Source organism: Crinia signifera, chromosome 1 (genome assembly GCF_055691185.1).
Source record: "Crinia signifera chromosome 1, ASM5569118v1, whole genome shotgun sequence".
Classification (NCBI taxonomy): domain Eukaryota; kingdom Metazoa; phylum Chordata; class Amphibia; order Anura; family Myobatrachidae; genus Crinia; species Crinia signifera.
Window position 1 is genome coordinate 109,876,878 of NC_139217.1, and position 22,451 is coordinate 109,899,328.

The window sequence follows — 22,451 nt, forward strand, 5'->3', positions numbered from 1 at the left end:
ACTCTTTATCCAGACCCTGGCATATTGGAGGGTCCCGCTGCCCCCTCGCCCACTTTTATAGACACTGCTGCAGCCGACTATCTCCCCAGTAGCGGCAAACACCCTGCTGTGTGCTGCACTGGGGAGAGAGGCAGGTGAGAAGCAACAATGGATGCAGGGTGTGCAGTGTGGGCCCCGTCTGGAGCGAAGGGCCCGTGTACATTTTGCACCCGTTATAGATGCAGCACTGGAGTAGTGTTCTTCTAATGAGACAGATGTACAGTACAGTATCAAACCTTCTAGGAAGAACATGAGGGGAAGTTGCCCTTAGCAACCAGAGTCTACCAATCATTGTATTTAATGTACTAGATACATAGGAGAACTGTGCTGTAGAAGTGGATGGGTTGCTATGTGCAACTTCTCCAGCATTTTTTGTTGCAGGTTTCAAACATTTCTCCCAATAGAACAAACGTAAATTTTGAATCCAAAAGAATGAAAATAAATAAATGTTTTCTAGTAAAAGCAGATTATTGGGCCTTGGCAACAGAATGGGGGATTCTGGGGATTACTTCTCCCTCCCCCTGACTGTTACAGGAGAGCAGAAGTTACTGCTCGTTATGTCAGCATTGCTCCCAGATGTATTTTGCACATGTGATAATATAGTGACCCTCCTCCTCCTCCTCCTCCTTTAGCTGTATTTACGACCATATTGTTGTGCACTTTCTGTATGGATTGGAGAGAGACTAATCTAGGTAAGGAGGAAAACACAGAGATTTTATTATTCCAGATTGGCGAGGCTTTTATCTACTTCCTGTCGGGGGATCCAAAAACCAATTGTGTAAATGTTTTCACTAAACATAATGGTACGAATCTAGGCAGCTGCATACACTATTCACAGTAGGCCTGATTTCACCCGATTCCGGCAGATCTGGCTGAGAAATCGTGTGAAATCAGCCCAAATCGCAGGTGTATGACATGCGCTGTCCCATGTGCAAGAAACCAGAGGTCAGACGTGCTGCACGTCCAGCCATTTGAGTAAGACCCCCTCCCGTAGGCAGGGAGGGGGGGTGGTATGCGACACATTACATGTGGAAGGACAGCATGGAATGTATCTAGGAGTATCGGATACAAATTCTCCCCTTAGAGAAGTTGCATAGAGTATGGGGGCCTTAAAATCTATAATTGCATTAATCCGCTAGGCCACACCCCCATTTTCGCTGCTGCGGGTGCATGTCCATGCCTCCAGCCTCTTTGTCTCCCTGAGTAGATACTGTGTGCATGCGCTCAGCAGAGCAGTAACGGCCAGGAAGGACTCCCAACTGCCTTCCTTACCGCAGGACACTGCCGGCCGTGAGTGGGATGCAGGACAGTCCCCAAAAAACAGGACTGTGCCGCAAAAATTGGAACAGATGGGAGGTATGCCGTAGTCTGTTTGGTGGCTCCACTCCTTATTTCCCTCGTGCCGGCCATGCCTACTCCATAGCGATGTGTTGTGTGTTATTGTCATTTACTACCTTTGTGTATCCACACTTACAGTAGGCCCTTATTCTGGTTCACTCGTAAAGGCAATTTCCTTCTCAAATGTACAAAACCATGTGCACTGCAGGGGGGGGCAGATATAACACGTGCAGAGAGAATTAGAGGTATTTTGTTTCTGTGCAGGGTAAATACTGGCTGCTTTGTTTTTGCACTGCAATATAGATCTCACTTTGCAGTAAAACCCCACCCAAATCTAATTCTCTCTGCACAAGTTACATCTACCCCACCTGCAGTGCACATGGTTTTGTACGTGGAATTATTGTCTACTCCTTGGCTCTACCTTGTTAACTTAACAGTGTCCCATTGTGCTAAAAGCTTTACCAGCCCTCACGGTGCCCATACTCAGGGCGATTTACTCTGTGTGTATGGAGCTAGATTGCACCGTGTTCAAAACACATGCGATGCGCTACAGCAGCGTGCGTTTTGATGCGATCTAGTTGAAAAAGTCAGTGCTGCACATTCTATTTGTGCTGTGCAATGTGATGTGCGCAGGAGCGCGTATCGCATTGCACGGGCAAAAGGCACCGTGTATGGGCACTGAACGCTTGGGCACACCTGCATATATTCAGTCACGTCTGTGTTTTTCTTGGTGCTTTCATTAAACAGACGGTTCCCACCCCCATATGCCGGCTTCCTATCAATCACCTTGCACAAGAGCGATTAAGTCTGAATCGGGCCCCATGCCGGTGAAGGGGATGCAGGTGGTCGATATCCCGACCTACCACAACTCCAGTGCCGCAATCCCAACATCACTGGAGATGCCAACGAGATGCCTACAGGAATATGCAGGAGGTCGGCTTATTGCCCAATAACCAATGGGATTCATAACTTTAATGCGGAGACAAGGTATATAATTATATCGTATGCGAAATTCAGGGCGCATCTGAGCGCAGTTTGACAGCCGCACTCTAAAGAACGAAATGAGAAAAAAATATGATGTAACAAGATTTTATTAGATGATGATGACGGAGTACTGGAGGCAGCGCAGAGTATTTGAGGCAGCGCTGTTTGCTGCGGCATCCCGGAGTCGGCGCTAAGTCCTAGTCACATGCTGACGGCAAGGTGCGGCTACAAGTTCTGATTTACTCTGATTTACTCTGATTTCAAAGCAGGATCTTAATAGCTATCACATGACAGTTGTTGCCAATAAGATCCTGCTTTGAAATCAGAGCCTGCACATCTCTAGTTAATGTGACTGCGGCCCATGATGAGGGAGGACACCTCTGTAGTGCGTCACACTATGTCACCCCGATGCCTTGTGCTCTTTGTTGGACAGTATTCGTGCATGAATAATATAGCGAACGCTATCAGCACCGCCGCCATGGAGAGGGTGACTACGACGCAGAATGGCAGACTCGTCATTACCTTGTCCTTAAAGCGCTCCATAATAGTGAGGATCACCGGCTCCTGCTGTTCAATATGTTCCGGCTCTGGCTCAGGACTGACCTCTGAATACAGGGCATCATTGAAGATCTCCTCCATCTCCGAGTATTCTATTTCACGACTCCGGGTCACATTGAGGAAATAAAACATCTGCGCTATTACGAAATGGTCCTCGTCTTGTATTTGGCACGCATACGTCCCCTCGTGGTATTTACGGGTTGGCTTAATATGGATGTGCAGGTCATGTCCTGTGGATATGGTTTTAAAATAACTGATGTCCGCCACCCTGATGTTCCGCGCAAACTTCCATGTGACGGTTACTGCGGGGGGGAGGGGAAAAGGCGGAGTGCAGAATATGTAGGTCTCGGCGGGTTCCATGGCGTAGATGTCTTGCAGCGGACACTGTGCAGGCGCCTGGCATTCCTGCACTGAGCAATCGTCACAATGGAACAGCTGTGCCGCTTTCTGTCTCCCGCAGACGCTTATACGTTTCTTAGCCGGGTTCTTTGCCGCAATCGCTTTCACGTCCATTATGTACTCCTTCATCTTCTGGTCAAATGCCGCAGTCCAGTCCTTAGCAGGGAGCGATCAATTGATCCCTCTGACGGTTTTATTAAAGCCTCCTAGATGGTCTCTGATGTTGGTCATCTGTGAAAGCGGGATAACGAGGGCGTCCATAGGTAGAAATCCTCTCGTTAATTTTGCCAGGCATTCTAGGGCCTCCATCTTGCCTGTGGAGCTGGCATACTGGCAGATGCTCGCCCTGTCCTTACTCGTCCTCAGACAAGTGTAGCAGCTTCTACTCAGCTCCACACCACAGATGAGGTATAGGGTGCAGAGCAGCAGCAGGCTGCGCTGTGCTGCCATGGTGTCCAGCAGCACAGAAGAGAGTAGTAATAAGTTACTGTAAACGCTTATAACACTGAGGTTATAATTATACCGGGGTTTGCTTCCTAGAAAAATTTACTCCGGGTCTGGATAATCCCCAATTCCTGCTTTGGAGGGAAAAGGACTTGTCGGCTATCAGGGATGTGTATGATCCGGGGGGCCACCTTCGACTTTTGCTGATCTGAAAGAGAAACATGACTCGTCACAAACACAGTTTTATATGTATCTACAAATCAGACATTTGTAGCCGTCTCTGCCATCTCTGCCGCCAGCTGGTCTGACAGGGGCGGAGACTGTCCCAATTAATACTATTCTCTCATTGGCACACACGGGAGTATTTAGGCTACGTTATAATTATACGGTAGCATTGGTCACTTATGGGGAGAAAAAGTGGGGTAGTTCAATGGCGACCTGGAAGGCTGATGTTCCCTCACTTATGGAATACCATGAAATCTTGAAACACTGCCAACAAACACTAAAATATCTGCACTCTGCCTCCCTTCAAGAGGTACATTTGAAAATATTGTACAGAGCATATGTGGCCCCCGCACAGAGAGCCCATATGATTCCTGGGGAATCTGACTCGGTATACGGTCATTTTGTAGACCACACTTAGGTCGACAGGGGGGAAGGTCGACATGGGTCAAGGTCGACAGGTGTTTACGTCGACATGGGACAAGGTCGACATGGGTTTAGGTCAACAGTCGTTAGGTCGACATGGGTTTTTCACTGTTTTTTTCCGCCGACAGGCGGTATTTCAATTACAATCCTCTAGGGCGTGGTGGGATAATAAGATAGCGTGCCGAGCTCAGCGAGGCACCTGTGTCCATGTCGACTGTGTCGGCATTCGGGTAAAAAAACTGAAAAACCCATGTCGACCTAATGACTGTCGACCTAAACCCATGTCGACCTTGTCCCATGTCGACCTAAACACCTGTTGACCTTGACCCATGTTGACCTAAACCCATGTCGACCTTGTCCCATGTCGACCTAAACACCTGTTGACCTTGACCCATGTCGACCTACAACCCTGTCGACCTCCCCCCCTGTCAACCCAATGTGGTCGACCTAATGACAGTCGACCTAAATGTGGTCTAGGAAATGATCCACACCCTCTGACTCCTGTGTCAAATGTGTCCAGAGAAAAGCTACATTTTTCCATAACCTTTGAGAGTGTGGCAAAGATAGTAACGTTCTGGAACAAACTTATTGCCTTTATCAATAAAATATTTAAATTAAAGGTGACTAGGAACTCCAAGGTGTGATTATTACTTGTGATGGGTGAGTGGGATTGGAACGGTTGGAAAAAGACTCTCCTACCAGTTATGACAGTAATTCCGGGAATAGCGAGAAAATTGAACATGAAATATTGGATCAAACGTCAGCCCCCACCATATTAGAAACCAAACGTATACTACTCAATACTTTATATATGGAAAGAAGGGTGACCTTGCCTGATATAGAAACGGGAGTAATGAGATTCTACAAAAAATGGGTCCGGTATATATAGACTCTACCTAGCAAGACCCAGACGCAAATCCAACACCTATATAAGAATACTTCATGATATTTCATACTACAATTAAGTACTACATAATGATTAAATATGCCTATATCTGCCTTCGCTTAAGATTATATATCCGTCCCACACTGAGCTATATTCAACAATCGACTCAATTCTTGAATGTAAATATAGGCGTCTTACCACCCTCTCCCTTATGTTTCTTCCCTTTTGTCTTGTCTTGTTTGTTTAGGTTCCGCTTAAGCATATTACTCCGTTGTTTGAGCAATAAAAAGTTAAGTAGTGTTATTTTGTCTTTTATAAACCTTGAGGAGATATCTTATCGAAATCTTTAGTTTATGTTCATGGAATTTTGTTTACATATCAGGAAGTCATGTCAGTTTAACTTGCACGGTGCAATTTGTCTGACAGGGAAAATAATGTCTCCTTGAAATTTTTTTGTTACAACCTATGCCATAAAATGTGTAATAAAAAAAATAACTTGTAGAACATTCCCCTTAATACATACATGCTGACTTTTTAAAACTCCTCTCCGGGAGAAGCCCGGACAGGAGTGAAAGGGGGTGGGTAGAGGCTTCATTTTGGGGGCCGGTCGAGGCAAGCCCCGCCCCCATGACAGACAGCCACATCAATTTGCGGGTCCGTGGATGGGGTAGGGGCTAAAATGCCGCGAAATGACGCGGTTCTCATCATTTTAGCCCCGCCCCCTCCCCACGGACCTGCGAAATTCAGAGTTTTATACCACAGGGAAAGGGAAGCAGGGGCTGTGGCAAAAATGCGGGAGACTTGCCCACCTTCCTAGGGGGCCGGGAGGGGGACCCAATTTGTGGGAACCTCCCGGCCATTCCGGGAGGGTAGGCAAATATGCCTTAATATGGCTGCATAGTCACCAACTGTCTGTAATCACTGTTACTACAGTATGTTCCTGTCAGTATACTTTTATTGACACCCAGGATTATTTTAATTACCAGTCTCTTATATCGGGGTAGCACATTTTGTTGTGCCTTACAATTGGGGACAGTGATAAAGCAAAGGGAGTAGATATAGTCATCATGGTAGGATGTCATTATACATACCCTCCAACATGACCCATTCCATTATGTACAAAAAGATCTGTTTCTGGACTTCCCTCCCAGTGGCAGTTGCAGAGGTGAGGCTGCAGCACAGTCCAATATTCAGGAGGGGGGTGGGGTTGACATCTGCACACAAAGGAAGGAAATTGTTTGCCCTGTAAAATCAGGGTATTTCAACCGCTATATATTTTTCTGCTAGCGGGGGGTGCTATCCTATCGACTAAGTATAGTAGTTTTAGTAAAAAAGAGAAAAAAAAGTAGTCATGGCGGATGCACACCACATGTATTTTATAATTATTGGATCTTAATGAATAATGTTTACGAATTTTTATATCTTATGTGGGGAATCCTTTTAATCTTTATTGTGAACTGGATTCAGGATATACCCACAGTAGTTAGGCGAAATACAAGAGGTTAAAATTACTTACATACAACAAGTACAGATATTTGGTGATAAAGATAAGAATAAGTGTAGAATAGTATTAAAATATAGGTAGACCGGATCAGTATGGTGTGATGCCTGTCTTTTTAAGCTTGGGATTTCTGTCCCCTGATATACTCGCTGATGCGATACGATCCCTTGTGGGTATCAGTAATTTATATATTGCCTATACTGGCACATCAGATTACAGAGTTTGGATATCAGTACTGGACCTTCGTTAGCCCTTATTGGTGGGAGATTACTTATATTCTGTGCAAAACCTGTGGCATATAGCCAACCCCTTAGATGCAGATGAATTTTCTCATGTGAGATTCGTGTTTGATTTTATTACACATTCGGTGGATGCTGTTAGGGTTTATTGAGGAGATATAATACTCTCTGCAGCAGTTTTTAACTTTATTTGTTAATTCTGAACAGGTTTGATTAATAACAAACTAGAAAGTATCTGTCTAAGTTGAGTGTATTTATATCACTGCAGTATCTTTGACTAGTTTGTTGCATCAGAATGTGATTCACTACAATGTGGCTAACTAGGTTAGACTGTTATTGGGCGTTTACTGGTTTGTAATTTTATATTGTTAATCCAGTATGCAGTGAGATGCTGCCACCTACTGGTGGGAAACAAGTTATGCACCCACGAAATTCCAGAATTTTCACAGTCACACAGTACAAGCTTAAAAATTATTTTGACAGTTTAACTGAGGTATAATTCCTACTACACACACATACAGTTCTGTGTCTACACTATAAACACAGATTAGAACACGTGTTTCGCACTAGCTTCTTCAAGCTAACCAGAGAATGATCTCACCTATGCGCTATTTATTAGTTAGAACCGCCAATCAATAGGCATGGTTCAGGTCACAATCTGTGTTTAGCCAATGAGTGTGTAGGAGATGCTGGCGTCATTAAGGCTTATTTCCGCCCTTTCAATTACGTTTCAGCGTCGTGACCTCATTGCGCAGGTCACCTGACCTGCGTCGCGTGTCACGTGATGTGCGCTCCACCAATGGGAGCGTCTTTGGTGATATGATCCCAGAGCTCTGCTGTACAGGGTTGAGCCCCGTATCGCGCATATGTAATAACACTCGGAGTTCTATATTAATATGCTGGCTCCAATTTTGGTCAGATTTCCCTCTATTTGTTTCAGGGACAGATCGTCTATCAGACTCTTCCTCCCTTGAGTATTGGGGTCTTGAGGTTCCATTTATTGGATACTTGATGATTTCGTGTTGTTAAGCAAGCTGATTACAGGTTTATAACCCTGTTATCTGTACACTATATAAGTGCATCTTTGGTCATGTGATGCACTTTGGACCAATGAGACTTCCCTAATGAAATACACCAAGACTGTGCTGTCCGGGGTTGAGCCCTGTATTGAGCACGTATCATAACGTTTGAGATTTTATGCAGGCATTTTGACTTTAATTCTAATTACAATTGCCCCTGATTACTTCACGAAGAGAATCAGCTGTCTAGTTATTCATTCCCTTGCTATCGGGGTCCAGGTCTTTGTTGTATGGTCTGTCATGAGTTCATATTGTTAGATATGATCGTTCCGGGTTAGAACCCCATTCCCTGTATAGTATATAATTCTGATTCCTGTTAGTATTATTGTGTATTATCTTGTGAATAATCATTCTAGGTGTTATGTGTATATTATATGCAATGCATGCATTTGATTTGTTGTCAGTGGGTGAATAAAAGATAATAATAAATAAATATGAAAATAAATATGAAGATAATTCGTTGTGGCCTCTCTTTCTCTGAATTATTTACTTGGAAAGATGTGAAAGAATAGTGAAAATGAAAAAACAAAAAAAACAATGTGATAAAAATTCAACGAAAAAACGTGGATGGTGTGTGAAAAATAAATATACTATACCATGGAATAAATGAAAAATACATAGTGACAGAATATAATTATTCACGTGTCTGATTCTTGAAAGGATGTGATTAGTTTGTTGGGGGTGATGGAATGGGGCATGGTAAGTGAATATTTGTGATTAATTTTTCATATGTGCCTCATTATATAAATATGAGGATTTCAGGTGATAGGTGGCTTAGTAATAGGTGTGTACGTGACGTGATGTGTGAATACTTTAGGGAGAGATGATAAATCATTATGTTGAATATTGGGGGTTGTATGCTGCCATATAAGATATAATGTATGGCATGGGGTATCTATTTTCGAGTATATACATGGTCTCATGAATGACCTGGATTTATGATATTCATAAATTACTCAATATGATAAGTCTCTTCCTATGCGTGGTTAGTATGTATGATCATATATGAGGTGTTCTCACATATTGTGACCTTATTAAGTTGGTATGATTTCTTTTGATGGTATACCTGATCATATATTTGATATGTATGATCATGTATGAGGTTTTCATACATATTAACACCTCATTGGGTTTGTAAAATTTCTAACGCTAGCATTGACCCATGATTTTAGGTGTCTCCTGGATCTAGATATATTTTGGTAAGTATTATTATTGTAATAACTTTTTGTTTTGTATAGGTGTATCGACTTGGCCTGAAGAATATGGGAGACGTAGCCATCTGGTGGCACTCCCATCCGTGGAATTGAAATGCTGCTGTCCAGACCCTTTTCTTCGTTATATACGGTAAATATTTGAACCTTTCTTCTTAATCTTTAGGATTGTATTCTTAACCCTTTTGGGAGATATATTTTGGGCATCACATGGTCTGCCATACCTATATTTTGTGGGCAGGATAGACCTGTACCCATATAGGTGACTCCATCTGATGAAATGGATTTGATATCAGCAAATATAGTTGAGCTGATTTACAAAGGTGCTGAGGAGGAAGAGAGTGACCGGCTGAGGCAGCACATGTAGGTCGGGTGCCGGAGGGAAAAGAGGGGAGAGGAAAGGGCTGTTCTGTGCTACAGGAATGGGGTGTAGCTGTTGAATTCATTCAGTCCTTGTGGTTGTAGGCAGTCCATAAGGAAAATGAGTTTTGTTTCTGCTTTGAGTAATTCCTTATCTAAGTCTCCTCCCCTGATTCCCATCCTAATGTGTTTCATGCCATAGACCTTGAGGCCCGCGGGGTTGTTTTCATGAAATCTCCAGAAATGTCTGGCGACAGGCGTGAGCTTCTTGAATTTGTCCATATCCTTCATTGCATTCCGGATAGAACCTATATGTTCTAATACCCGTACCTTTAGAGGTCTTTTCGTCTTGCCCACGTATAATTTGTCACATGGACACTGTAGGAGGTAAATTACCCCTATGGTGGTGCACGTGATGAGTTCATTAATTTTCCTGGTTCTTCCAAATCTGTCGGTATAGGATTGCTTGGGTATCATGTAATTACAGGCCTTGCATCTGCCACATTTGATGGATCCTTGTTTGATGGTGTGTTTCTGCGGTGGTTCCATTAAATGACTGTGTACTAATCGGTCTCCGATATTCTTGGCCCGTCGCCAGCTAACTTGTACCGTTGGAGGGAGGATTTCTCTCAGATCGTTGTCTGTTTGTAGTACTGCCCAATGCTTTTGTAGTATTTGACGTACTTCTCTCCAATGGTTATTGTATGTCCCAATGAAACGTATGGGTTCCTCTTTGGTCTTACGTCTTTTGGGTATAAGCAGGGATTCACGAGATGTCTGTTCGATGGATTTACGTGATTTTTTGATAAGATTCCTGCTATATCCTCTCTCCATGAGACGTTGGGACAGTTCTTGTTCTCTTTGTTTGAAGATATTGGGATCAGAGCAATTACGCTTCGTTCTTATCATCTCCCCCTTGGGGATGGCTCTGATGGTGCTTGGGACAGAAATCACAAGCTTAAAAAGACAGGCATCACACCATACTGATCCGGTCTACTTATATTTTAATACTATTCTACACTTATTCTTATCTTTATCACCAAATATCTGTACTTGTTTTATGTAAGTAATTTTAACCTCTTGTATTTTGCCTAACTACTGTGGGTATATCCTGAATCCAGTTCACAATAAAGATTAAAAGGATTCCCCACATAAGATATAAAAATTCGTAAACATTATTCATTAAGATCCAATAATTATAAAATACATGTGGTGTGCATCCGCCATGACTACTTTTCTTTCTCTTTTTTACTAAAACAGTCCAATATTCAAAAAGGGGAGCCACACCTACTACCACTCCAAACATCACTGTCCTGGACTCACTGGCAGTTAATGTGACCCCCCCTCTTTGAATTTTGGTCTGTGCTGAAGTCCCACCTCTGTAATTGCCACTGGCAGGGAAGTCCAGGAACAGAGCATTTTTGTGTACCTAATGGAATGGGTCCTGTTGGAGGGTATGCATTAAACAAGAGGGCATGACCTCAGGGTGTAGGGGCGTGACCAGTGGCACCAAGAGGCGGATAGCGGGTACTCTTTATCCAGACCCTGGCATATTGGAGGGTCCTGCTGCCCCCTCGCCCACTTTTATAGACACTGCTGCAGCCGACTCTCTCCCCAGTACCAGCAAACACCCTGCTGTGTGCTGCACTGGGGAGAGAGGCAGGTGAGAAGCAACAATGGATGCAGGGTGTGCAGTGTGGGCCCCGTCTGGAGCGAAGGGCCTGTGTACATTTTGCAACCGTTATAGATGCAGCACTGGAGTAGTGTTCTTCTAATGAGACAGATGTACAGTACAGTATCAAACCTTCTAGGAAGAACATGAGGGGAAGTTGCCCTTAGCAACCAGAGTCTACCAATCATTGTATTTAATGTACTAGATACATAGGAGAACTGTGCTGTAGAAGCGGATGGGTTGCTATGTGCAACTTCTCCAGCATTTTTTGTTGCAGGTTTCAAACATTTCCCCCAATAGAACAAACGTAAATTTTGAATCCAAAAGAATGAAAATAAATAAATGTTTCTAGTAAAAGCAGATTATTGGGCCTTGGCAACAGAATGGCGGATTCTGGGGACTACTTCTCCCTCCCCCGACTGTTACAGGAGAGCAGAAGTTACTGCTCGTTATGTCAGCATTGCTCCCAGATGTATTTTGCACATGTGATAATATAGTGACCCTCCTCCTCCTCCTTTAGCTGTATTTACGACCATATTGTTGTGCACTTTCTGTATGGATTGGAGAGAGACTACTCTAGGTAAGGAGGGAAACACAGAGATATTATTATTCCAGATTGGCGAGGCTTTTATCTACTTCCTGTCGGGGGATCCAAAAACCAATTGTATAAATGTTTTCACTAAACATAATGGTACGAATCTAGGCAGCTGCATACACTATTCACAGTAGGCCTGATTTCACCCGATTCCGGCAGATCTGGCTGAGAAATCGTGTGAAATCAGCCCAAATCGCAGGTGTATGACATGCGCAGTCCCATGTGCAAGAAACCAGAGGTCAGACGTGCTGCACGTCCAGCCATTTGAGTAAGACCCCCTCCCGTAGGCAGGGAGGGGGGGTGGTATGCGACACATTACATGTGGAAGGACAGCATGGAATGTATCTAGGAGTATCGGATACAAATTCTCCCCTTAGAGAAGTTGCATAGAGTATGGGGGCCTTAAAATCTATAATTGCATTAATCCGCTAGGCCACACCCCCATTTTCGCTGCTGCGGGTGCATGTCCATGCCTCCAGCCTCTTTGTCTCCCTGATTAGATACTGTGTGCATGCGCTCAGCAGAGCAGTAACAGCCAGGAAGGACTCCCAACTGCCTTCCTTACCGCAGGACACTGCCGGCCGTGAGTGGGATGCAGGACAGTCCCCAAAAAACAGGACTGTGCCACAAAAATTGGAACAGTTGGGAGGTATGCCGTAGTCTGTTTGGTGGCTCCACTCCTTATTTCCCTCGTGCAGGGCCGGTGCTAGGGTGTTGGGCGCCCTCCTGCAAACTATAAATTTGCGCCCTCCCTCCCATACCTTATAATAGAGACAGTGCGTGGTTGAGGCTCGCACGATAAAAAAAAGGGGTATGTTCTCATATGGAGTGTTTTTACATATTACGGCACACAGCAGGACAATCTTATTCAAATTACACTGCATGTAGTGTCACAGATTCACATCACACCACACACTAGTTTCCCTTACACACAGTAGTGCCCCTAATATATATAGTGCCAACAGTAATAGTGCCTTTTACATATAATGCCCACAGTAATGCTGCTTATGCATAATGACCAGAGTAGTGTAGGTTACACATAGAGGGTTATTCTGGTTCACTCGCATAGGGAAATTCACTGTCTAATGGACAAAACCATTGTGCATTGCAGGTGGAGCAGATGTAACATGTGCAGAGAGAGTTAGATTTGGGTGTTATATTGTTTCTGTGCAGGGTAAATGCTGGCTGCTTTATTTTTACACTGCAATAGATATCAGTTTGTCCATATTTGCCTTTGCGAGTAAACCACAAAAACTCCCATAATGTCCACAGAAGCACCCCCCTTACACAATGCATAGTTGCGCTGTCACAATGCCCAGAGTAGTGCCCCATACACATAATGCACAAAGTAGTGACACTTACACATAATGTCCATAGTGCCTCATACACATAATGCCCAGAGTAGCACACTTGTATAATGTACAGAGTAGTGCCCATATACAGAATGCCCAGAGTAGAGATGGATACACATAATGCCCAGATTAGTGCCCATACACATAACACCCCTGTGTCATGCTACAATTCAGTTTGTGCTGCACGACCAAGCAGTGAAGGGAGGGATCGCTAGGCACATATATACATACATGTAATTATGTATGTAATGTATGTACTGGATCGATATCCCAGGGATCGCCAGCAATGAGTAGTCTGGGGGGTGGGCTTAACAGTGCATAGATGTTTATGTTGATTCCCAGCTGCAGCGCCTGATGCTCTCAGCGCTGGTGATCCCTGGGGGATCGACCAAGCACATATATTACATACATCATGATACAGTAACATGTATGTACGTATACAGTATATGTACCTAGCTATCTCCCCCTCCACTGTTACTGAATTGTAGTGACCTACAGTTTCTTGCTTGAAAGACAATCTGAACAGGTACAGTAATGTCTGTATCAGCTTCATAAAATGACAACAGCATTGTGTAAAGGTACCTAGCAATTTACCCCTCCCTCTTTGTTGGGATACATTTTGTTTATTTTTGAGTACTATACCCATTACTGCCTCTGCTGCTCTCACTTCTCCACACATGTACTCCATACTTGCCTACTTTTGAAAACTAGTTTCAGGGAGATTTTGAATGCTCAAAAAATGCATTGTGCCGCTGAGAAGGTGTGTCATGCTCCGCCCAGCGTGTCTAACTTCACTTGTGGGCGTACCTATCGTCACTAAGGGGGGTGTCCTGCAGTGGCAGAAGAAAACTGTGGAACACTCTGGGCCTGGGTAAGATGTGGGTGTTGCTGACTGTAGCACTTCACTAAACATTTGAAAGAATTTTTTTCTGCCTGTGTGTGTGTGTGTGTGTGTGTGTGTGTGTGTGTGTGTGTGTGTGTGTGTGTGTGTGTGAGAGAGGGAGCCAGGGGAGAGAGTGTGAGAGGGAGGGATAGAGTGTGAGACAGAGGGAGAGAGTGGATCTGAGGGAGAGAATGAGTGTGAGAGGGAGGGAGAAAGTCTTGAGAGAGGGAGTGTGAGAGGAAGTGCGAAATTAGGAGAGAGCGTGTGTCTCACATACACTCCCTCACTGCGTGTGTGAGAGAGAGGGGGGGAGCGAGTGTGTCGGTGTGAAAGAGAGGGAAACAGTGGGTGTGAGAAAGAGGGAGGAGAGTGTGAGCGGATTAGAGGAGAGTGTGTGTGAGAGTGTGGGTTTGAGATAGAGGGAAAGTGTGAGAGGGATAGAGGAGAGTGTGTGTGAGAGAGTGCTGGTGTGAGATAGAGGGAAAGTGTGAGAGGGATAGAGGAGAGTGTGTGTGAGAGAGAGTGTGGGTGTGAGATAGAGGGAAAGTGTGAGAGGGATAGAGGAGAGTGTGTGTGAGAGAGAGAGTGTGGGTGTGAGATAGAGGGAAAGTGTGAGAGGGATAGAGGAGAGTGTGTGTGAGAGAGAGTGTGGGTGTGAGATAGAGGGAAAGTGTGAGAGGGATAGAGGAGAGTGTGTGTGAGAGAGAGAGTGTGGGTGTGAGATAGAGGGAAAGTGTGAGAGGGATAGAGGAGAATCTGAGAGAGAAAGAAGGAGGAACCTACAGATGGGTCTGTTCCCATCTTGGCAGGGGATGGCGCTGGCGTCGCCAGCCGCCATCCCCCGCCAGCGCCATGGCGATCGTGAGAAGGGGACGCGCGCGCACGAGAGGCGCGCGCGTCCCCTTCCGACGGCGCTTCCATACATTTCCCCGGGTCCCCGCCGGCTTGCCGGCGGTAACCCGGGGTCCCCGCCGCCTGCCCGCACCCCCCCTAACCCCCCCTAACCCTGTCCGTCTCCCTGAGGCGGGGACGGACAGGGTTTTCGTCGCGCTAGCGACGGAGACTGAGACGCGCGTGCGCGTGAGACGCACGCGCGTCTCAGTCTCCTCGCTGGCGAGGCTGCTGGCGGGTCGCCAGCGCGTACATTCTGGCGACCCGCCAGCAAGGATAGGAATAGGCACATACTGTATATAGCTGCTGTATGCAGTAAGATGGCTGCTCACCTTGGAGGGACCAGTCTCACCCTGCACACACCAGTAACCATGGAGGATCCACGAGAGCTGCGCTGCACCAATTTGAATTCTTCAGCTGATTTTCTTAGGTGGAACAGTTGGCAGAGCTGGCTTGAGGAGGGGAGCTCATGGGCACGGAACCCCCACTCTGAGAGGCCCCCACCTGTTGCTGCAGTTTGAGGAACTGCTACAGGCACAGTGCCAGAGTAAGGTACGGCTTCCAGGCACGGCCTCCACTACTCCTAACTCTGCAGTGCCCGGCCTCTTTCTATCTGGCCGGGGCAGTGGGGACTCTGAAACATCCAGATGACCTATATTCGCGATGGCAATGGGTTAATCCATTAGAATTATGTGGCTTTCTGGGCAGCGGAAGACTCTGCATTCGCCTGGGAGTCTCTCCACAGGTTGCAAGAGAATCCCTCCCCCCATACTACAGCAAGTACACACTGCCATTACATAACACACATCCCCCTATATTACACCCCGTATACACACCACTTTGATAAATTACATACATCCGCCCCCATATTACATTCAATACTCACATTATTATATTACATTATACAAATCCCCCCAGCTAGTTAAGTACAAGCATCAATGAATTACATTACACACAGTGCCCCCCACACACATTATATACAGCCCCAAGCACACACATCACTGTATTACATTACAGAGCCCCCCTCCCCCACACACATTATATACAGTCCCCAGTACACACATCACTGTATTACATTACAGAGCCCCCCTCCCACACACACATTATATACAGACCCCAGTACACACATCAGAGTCCCCCCTCCCCCCCACACATTATATACAGCCCCCAGCACACACATCACTGTATTACATTACAGAGCCCCCCTCCCCCACACACATTATATACAGTCCCCAGTACACACATCACTGTATTACATTACAGAGCCCCCCTCCCACACACACATTATATACAGTCCCCAGTACACACATCACTGTATTACATTACAGAGCCCCCCTCCCACACACACATTATATACAGACCCCAGTACACACATCAGAGTCCCCCCTCCCCCACACACATTATATACAGTCCCCAGTACACACATCACTGTATTACATTACAGAGCCCCCCTCCCACACACACATTATATACAGACCCCAGTACACACATCAGAGTCCCCCCTCCCCCCCACACATTATATACAGCCCCCAGCACACACATCAGAGTCCCCCCCTCCCCCACACACATTATATACAGCCCCCAGCACACACACCACTGTATTATATTACACCCAATCACACAAATTATATACAGCCCCTGACTCCCCAGGACACACAGCACTCACCGCAGGGAGAAGAGCTGCAGAGTTGTTGCTGGCCTCAGAGCTCAGTCAGTGGTGGGCGGGGCTAGCTTCCAGGAAGTAGCAGACAGAGTCCTGACCCCAGGGTAGAGACTAGTTCCCATGGCAGTATATACACACACATTAGTTCTCTGCTGTCCTGTCAGTCTTTCTTCTGTATCACTTTTACAAAGGGCAAGGCAGCTAGTTAGGTCCAGCTAGAAATGCCTTTACCTCTGTTAATGAATGCAGCATGCTTTCTTGCATTTAGAAATTAAGTAGTAAACACAGTATTTGCCTTCTGGAATCTGGATGAAAGAGGCATGTTGGCCACCACTATATAATGTTATGGTGTGCCCTACAAAATACAAATCCTATTTCACTTCAGTGGAAATGTAGCATACGGATGTGATTGCACAGTGAGCGATTATCGAATGAATGCACATGTGTATGTAATGCGCATGCGCAAGGCCATCCTGTTATAAAATCCTGCTATTTTTTTAAATTGATTGCCATTCGTTAAGGGCCCCATACACTGCGATTTGGGCCCGATTTCACCCGATTCGGATGGATCGGGCCATGAAATCGCCCCAAATTGCATGTGCAGACATCCCGTCCGACCCGATGCGCGGTCTCATGAGCATCGGGTCGGACGGGCAGCACATTAAATTTATCGGATCGGACCCATCACTGACACATAGCGGGTGCTTTTTAGCACCCGCAATGTATTGGGTCTGATCCCAGGTGTGTGCCAATGGTGAAGCACTGCTGGCACCCTCCTATGTGCACCAGCAGGGTTCTTGAGGCGGGCAGCAAATTGGCTCGGTGGCTGGGGAGTCGGTGCAGCGCTGGGGAGGCAGAGGGGTCTCTGCAGTGGATGGGCAGACAGCTGAGTCCCTGCGGGAGGTGGGCAGTCAGCGGCGGGGCCCCTGCGGCAGATGGGAACTAGTATCGCTATTGGCGGGGTGGGAAGTGGCTGCTGAACGTGAAACTATATTTTGAAAAGATTGGCCAGCCGTTTATTGGCTGAGAGAATTCTCTCAGCCAATCAGCAGCTTCCCATCTTTTCAAAATATGGTTTTACATTCCGCAGCCGCTTCCTGCGCCACTAATACTGCTACTAGTTCCATGGAATGCCCTTCCACGCACAATAAGACTCTCCACTAGTCTCCAAACTTTCAAGTGTTCACTGAAAACTCACCTCTTCAGGCAAGCCTATCATATTTAAGTTCTACACGTATAACCCTCTGAGGCACTTATGTATTATATAGCTGCCCTTCTGGACTTGTAAAATGGTGGGACTGCTATGCTATTACTGATGCCTGTCCTTGTGTTTCCCTCCTATAGCCCTATAGATTGTAAGCTTGCAGCAGGGCCCTCCTATCCAAGTCTGTCTGTTGTCACCCAGTTTGTTTTATCATTGTCTACTATTGTAAAGCGCTACGGAATCTGCTGCGCTATATAAGAAACTGTTAATAAATAAATCTGCAGTGGGAACCCTGCCGCTGACCGCCCATCCGCCTCAGGGACCCTGCGGACTGCCCAGCCGCCGAAGGGACCCAATGTCCGCCCCTCACAGACCCCGCTGCCTGCCCCTGCCAGCTCCCCGGTATGTAATTTTGGCACATCAAGTGCCAAATTGTAACTGAGCCTCCCGGTGGAGCTGCCAGGGGCTCTCAAGGGCAAACTGGTCCAACTTCTCCTTAGAACAAGTTGGACTAGTGTATGGAGGCCTTAAGTGGTTGACAGGAAGGCATCGTTTATGGGTGTCACCGGGCCATTTTCTGGGAGTGTCAGAAAAAAGTGCCCATAGGTTGATTTAAGTGTCTGGCCACCCCTAGGCACAACATTATTAGCCGCCCCTTCCAAAATAATAATGTTTTGTCTTTGTGCTCCCATAGAATAGAATGTGCCTCCCCTTCCCTATATTATACAGTATAATGTGCCTTCCTCTCCTCATAGTATAGAATATAATAGTCTCCCCTTCCTTTAGGGGCAGTGATAAGGGAGGAGAATGGAGCCTCTTGAGAAGCTACCCATGGGAACCAATCAGCACTGAGTATGCTATAATTTGCATACTATAAAATGATACAGAGAAGCTGACTGGTTGCCAAAGGCAACTTCCCCACTGGCTCACTTCTCCTTCCTTATCACTGCTTCATACATCTGCCCAGTGGCGGCTCGTACCTTATTGTGGGAGGGGGCTGCCTCTGGCCGCAGCGGGGGTGCTGCGATTCAGGCACCCCCCTCCTCCTGTTGCCGCTACCTCCTCTCCCGTCCCCGGCGCCTGTGTTGCATACCACCCAACATGACCCATTCCAGGAGGGACAAAATGCTCTGCTCCTGGACTTCCTTGCCAGTGGCAGTTGCAGAGGTGGAACTGCACCATTGTCCAAAGTTCAGATAGGGGAGTTACACAGTGAGTCCCAGACTGTGGTGTTGGGGGTGGCAGTTGGTGGGGAACCCAGTGGTGCAAGTAGAAAAAATGTCTTAGGGGTACTGTGGCGCGCGCAAAGCGTGCGTTGAAAATGGGCGTGGTCAGGACGTGGTCATATGACACTAGGGGGAGTGGCTACATGACAAAACTTTAGAACACGATGACATTTCTGTTTGGCCTTGTGCATTGCATCCTGCACACAAAATGTAGGAGCCAGGATCAAAGTGTAGGAGCCAGACAAACTATAAATAGGGATATTGTACGCCGAAGGTGCACGGCAAAAATGTACACAGTACTGCCTGTTACATGTCACACACTCAATATATATTACCCATGCCATAATGCCCATTACACATTATGCCACACATGGTAATGTCCATTACACATGCCACACACCGTAATACCTATTACATATAATACCACACACCGTAATGCCCATTACACGTTATATACCAAACACCATAATGCCCATTACACATTATGCCACGCACTGTAATGCCCATTGCATATAATACCACACGCTGTAATGCCCATTACATATAATACCACACGCTGTAATGCTCATTACATAATATGCCACATAAGTGCCGCTTACTTACATGCTCGTTGCTATGGGTTTCATGCTCAATGCCAGGGGTTTCAATGTTTCATCCTCTCCACCAGGGGTTGCATGCTGTCTGCCAGGGGTTTCATGCTCTCCACCAGGGGTTGCATGCTTTCTGCCAGGGCCCAGGGGTTGCATGTTCTCTGTCAGGGGTTGCATTCTCTGTGCCAGGGGTTGCATGCTGTATGCCAGGGCCCAGGGGTTGCATGCTCTCTGCCAAGAGTTACATGCTCTGCCAGGGCTTGCATGCAAATGCCAGATGAGGCATGACAGCAGCTTGTCGCTATAAGGAAGCTAGCTTAGGGACAGGCATCACTGACAGGACATGCTGGGATCTGTAGTTCCACAGGGGACCCTAGGAGATTCCACATCCTGACAGCCTGTCAGGATGTGGGATCTCCTAGGGTCCCCTGTGGAACTACATGTCCTATCTCTCTCTATAACCCCCCTAAGTGACTGGGCCATTACCTGCTGCAGGGCCTTTCCAGCAGCAGCCGGTGCAGCGGGTCCCCGGTCAGGGCCTCCCCGATTAGAGCTCCCCCCCGTACAGCACAGCTCCTCCCTTCAGCTTCCTCCGCATCCCTCCTGGAGTGCTGGGTACAGGCTGCAATTTTAAGGTCCCGTGGATTGCTGCCTCCAGGCCGGGGACTCTAGTAGCTCCCGTAGCCGCCGCTGACCTCCGGGAGTGGCCGCGGCCGCAGACATGACCTGTCGGTGGCCAGAAATCCTCTAGTCTGCTGCCGCTCACCTGCCTGGGACTCCCGCTGTGGGCGCAGTCTTCCGTGGATGGTGCAGACCCCTTGGATCCCTCCTTCCACGACCCCGCACAGAGACTGCAGCCACTGGGGAAACCGGCCGACTGTCTGTGCATCCACAGTGAGTGTCAGATCATTTGTCATGGCGGTACGGGGTACTGGCACCATATGTTTTAGCGGTACGCCGTACCACCATACTTGCACCACTGGGGGCACCCCTATCTGAATTTTGGACTGTGCTGCAGCCCCGCAACTCTGCAACTGTCAATCGCATGGATGTCCAGGAACAGAGCTTGTCCCTCCTGGAATGGGTCATGTTGAGAGGTATGGAGCTGTGATGACAAGTGCGGGACTGGCGCATGCGCAGTACAAACATGTGTACTGCCCATGCGGCCAGCTTCTATGGGCTGCGTGGGCAACAGCCCATAGAAGCAATCTTGGTCCTGGCGCCTGTACTATACAAATGACAGGCGCCAGGACCAGCGCGTGCGCAGTACCGATATAGGTACTGCGCATGCGCAATTGCCGTTTTTGCACAAGGCATCCTGGAGGGAGGGAACATCTCCCAATGGGATTGCTTTTGTGACTGGCAGGTCGGACTTCCAATTGGAAGTCACAGCGAAGCCAGTGCAGTCTCACAGATTGCATCTGGCTTCACTACAGTGGCGGATTTTACCTGGGGGGGGGCTGCAGCCCTGCAGCCAATAGGTAAAAACCGCCACTGCATCTGCCCCCAAGTGAGAATTAGAACCCCACACTGCCTTTAGATCCCATGCATTGACTCGTTCCCGCTGCGCTGCAGGGAGGGAAGCTAACGTGCCGCCCCCAGCAGGTGCCACCCCTAGGTATGTGCCTAGTGGGAAATCGGCACTGGTTCGGCCCAGACATTTGAAGGGAGGGTGTGTAACATCTGCTTTCGCCGCGTTACTCATGTTTCTATCGTGCCTGCTAAGTAGGTCCAGAGCTACACACAGACTGCACACAGTGGGAAAATAATTTGATGGCAAGTGCGTTGCGAATGGATTTGCAGCTGATGGGAGGTCTGCGATATATTCGCAGGCTTGCATGGGGGGTGGGATTTCACTCAGACTAGGCAGCAGCAATCTAATCACAGGGAGATGATCACAGGGCATTGTTAAATCTTGCCTTACTCCTCTACGGTAATCTGACACTACATATTGGCAGTGTGGGCCTAATTCAGCAGGGGTCCCATAAGCGATTCCCCATGCAGTTTTCCGATGTTCAGGAAACTATGCATGCACTATACTCATTCTATGCATGCATAAGTGAAACTAGAAAGTTGGTCATAGGTGGTCCCAGTTCAAAATTTCCAATTCTTTTAAAGCAATAAATAGTGCATGCTGTAGGTGCATGTGCAGAAAAAGGGCATGGCCTTGCTGCAATGGTCATGGTCTTGCACAAAAAGATTACCTTATACTCCATACATTATCCAACACATTAAGATCAGTGTACTATGCTGTCCCAGATTCTCTAAAATTGTACATTTTTAATCCCCTGACATTAACACACCAATATCAGAGTCACACACTGGACTGCAGGGTGGGGGCTAGCAAAGCAGGCTTTGATGGACACACGTGGGGCACTAGTCACACTACAATGTGGTGTGATGTCATCACGCCATGTGCGCGGGTGAGAACAAAACCTAATGGGAGCGATGTTTCACCACTGCGCATGTGCATAAACTTTTATGTACATGTGCAGACGCTTGGTGCAAGTGGGCACTGCAAATTGGTTATTCGCCGTCCCGTTTGCACACACCAGTGATGGCGTGGGGCGGCGGTGGTGAGGAACTGTGCCTATTGGAATGCCCAGCCTTTTCTACAGGGAACCTGCAGAGGTGTCTTAGATCTGCGAGCGCTTGCAAAATCATTTGACGACCATCGAATGATTTTGTC

At 46.9% G+C, this 22,451-nt stretch overlaps 2 protein-coding genes across 5 annotated transcripts in view; one reads left to right on the plus strand and one right to left on the minus strand.

The window, feature by feature from the left end:
- The first annotated feature begins 1,273 nt into the window (after positions 1-1,273).
- ARHGAP10 (Rho GTPase activating protein 10) overlaps positions 1,274-22,451 on the plus strand; it is a 286,142-nt gene continuing 264,964 nt past the window's right edge. Inside the window, exon 1 of one of the 2 annotated variants that reach the window (XM_083171381.1) lies at positions 1,274-1,395. The gene's annotated coding sequence lies outside the window, so the exon portion shown is untranslated. Of the gene's footprint in view, positions 1,396-12,521; positions 12,603-22,451 lie in introns of those variants that run through there. The other variant, XM_083171373.1, reaches the window with a different exon arrangement.
- LOC146059280 (sperm acrosome membrane-associated protein 6-like) overlaps positions 2,451-22,451 on the minus strand; it is a 48,344-nt gene continuing 28,343 nt past the window's right edge. The window contains exons 1-2 of one of the 3 annotated variants that reach the window (XM_083171393.1): positions 16,746-16,811; positions 2,451-3,970 (exon numbers count right to left, since the gene is read on the minus strand). In XM_083171393.1, the coding sequence (XP_083027519.1) occupies positions 2,752-3,447 (696 nt within the window). In that variant the 5' untranslated portion in view covers positions 3,448-3,970; positions 16,746-16,811 and the 3' untranslated portion in view covers positions 2,451-2,751. Of the gene's footprint in view, positions 3,971-15,411; positions 15,494-16,745; positions 16,812-22,451 lie in introns of those variants that run through there. The other 2 variants (XM_083171400.1, XM_083171397.1) reach the window with 2 other exon arrangements.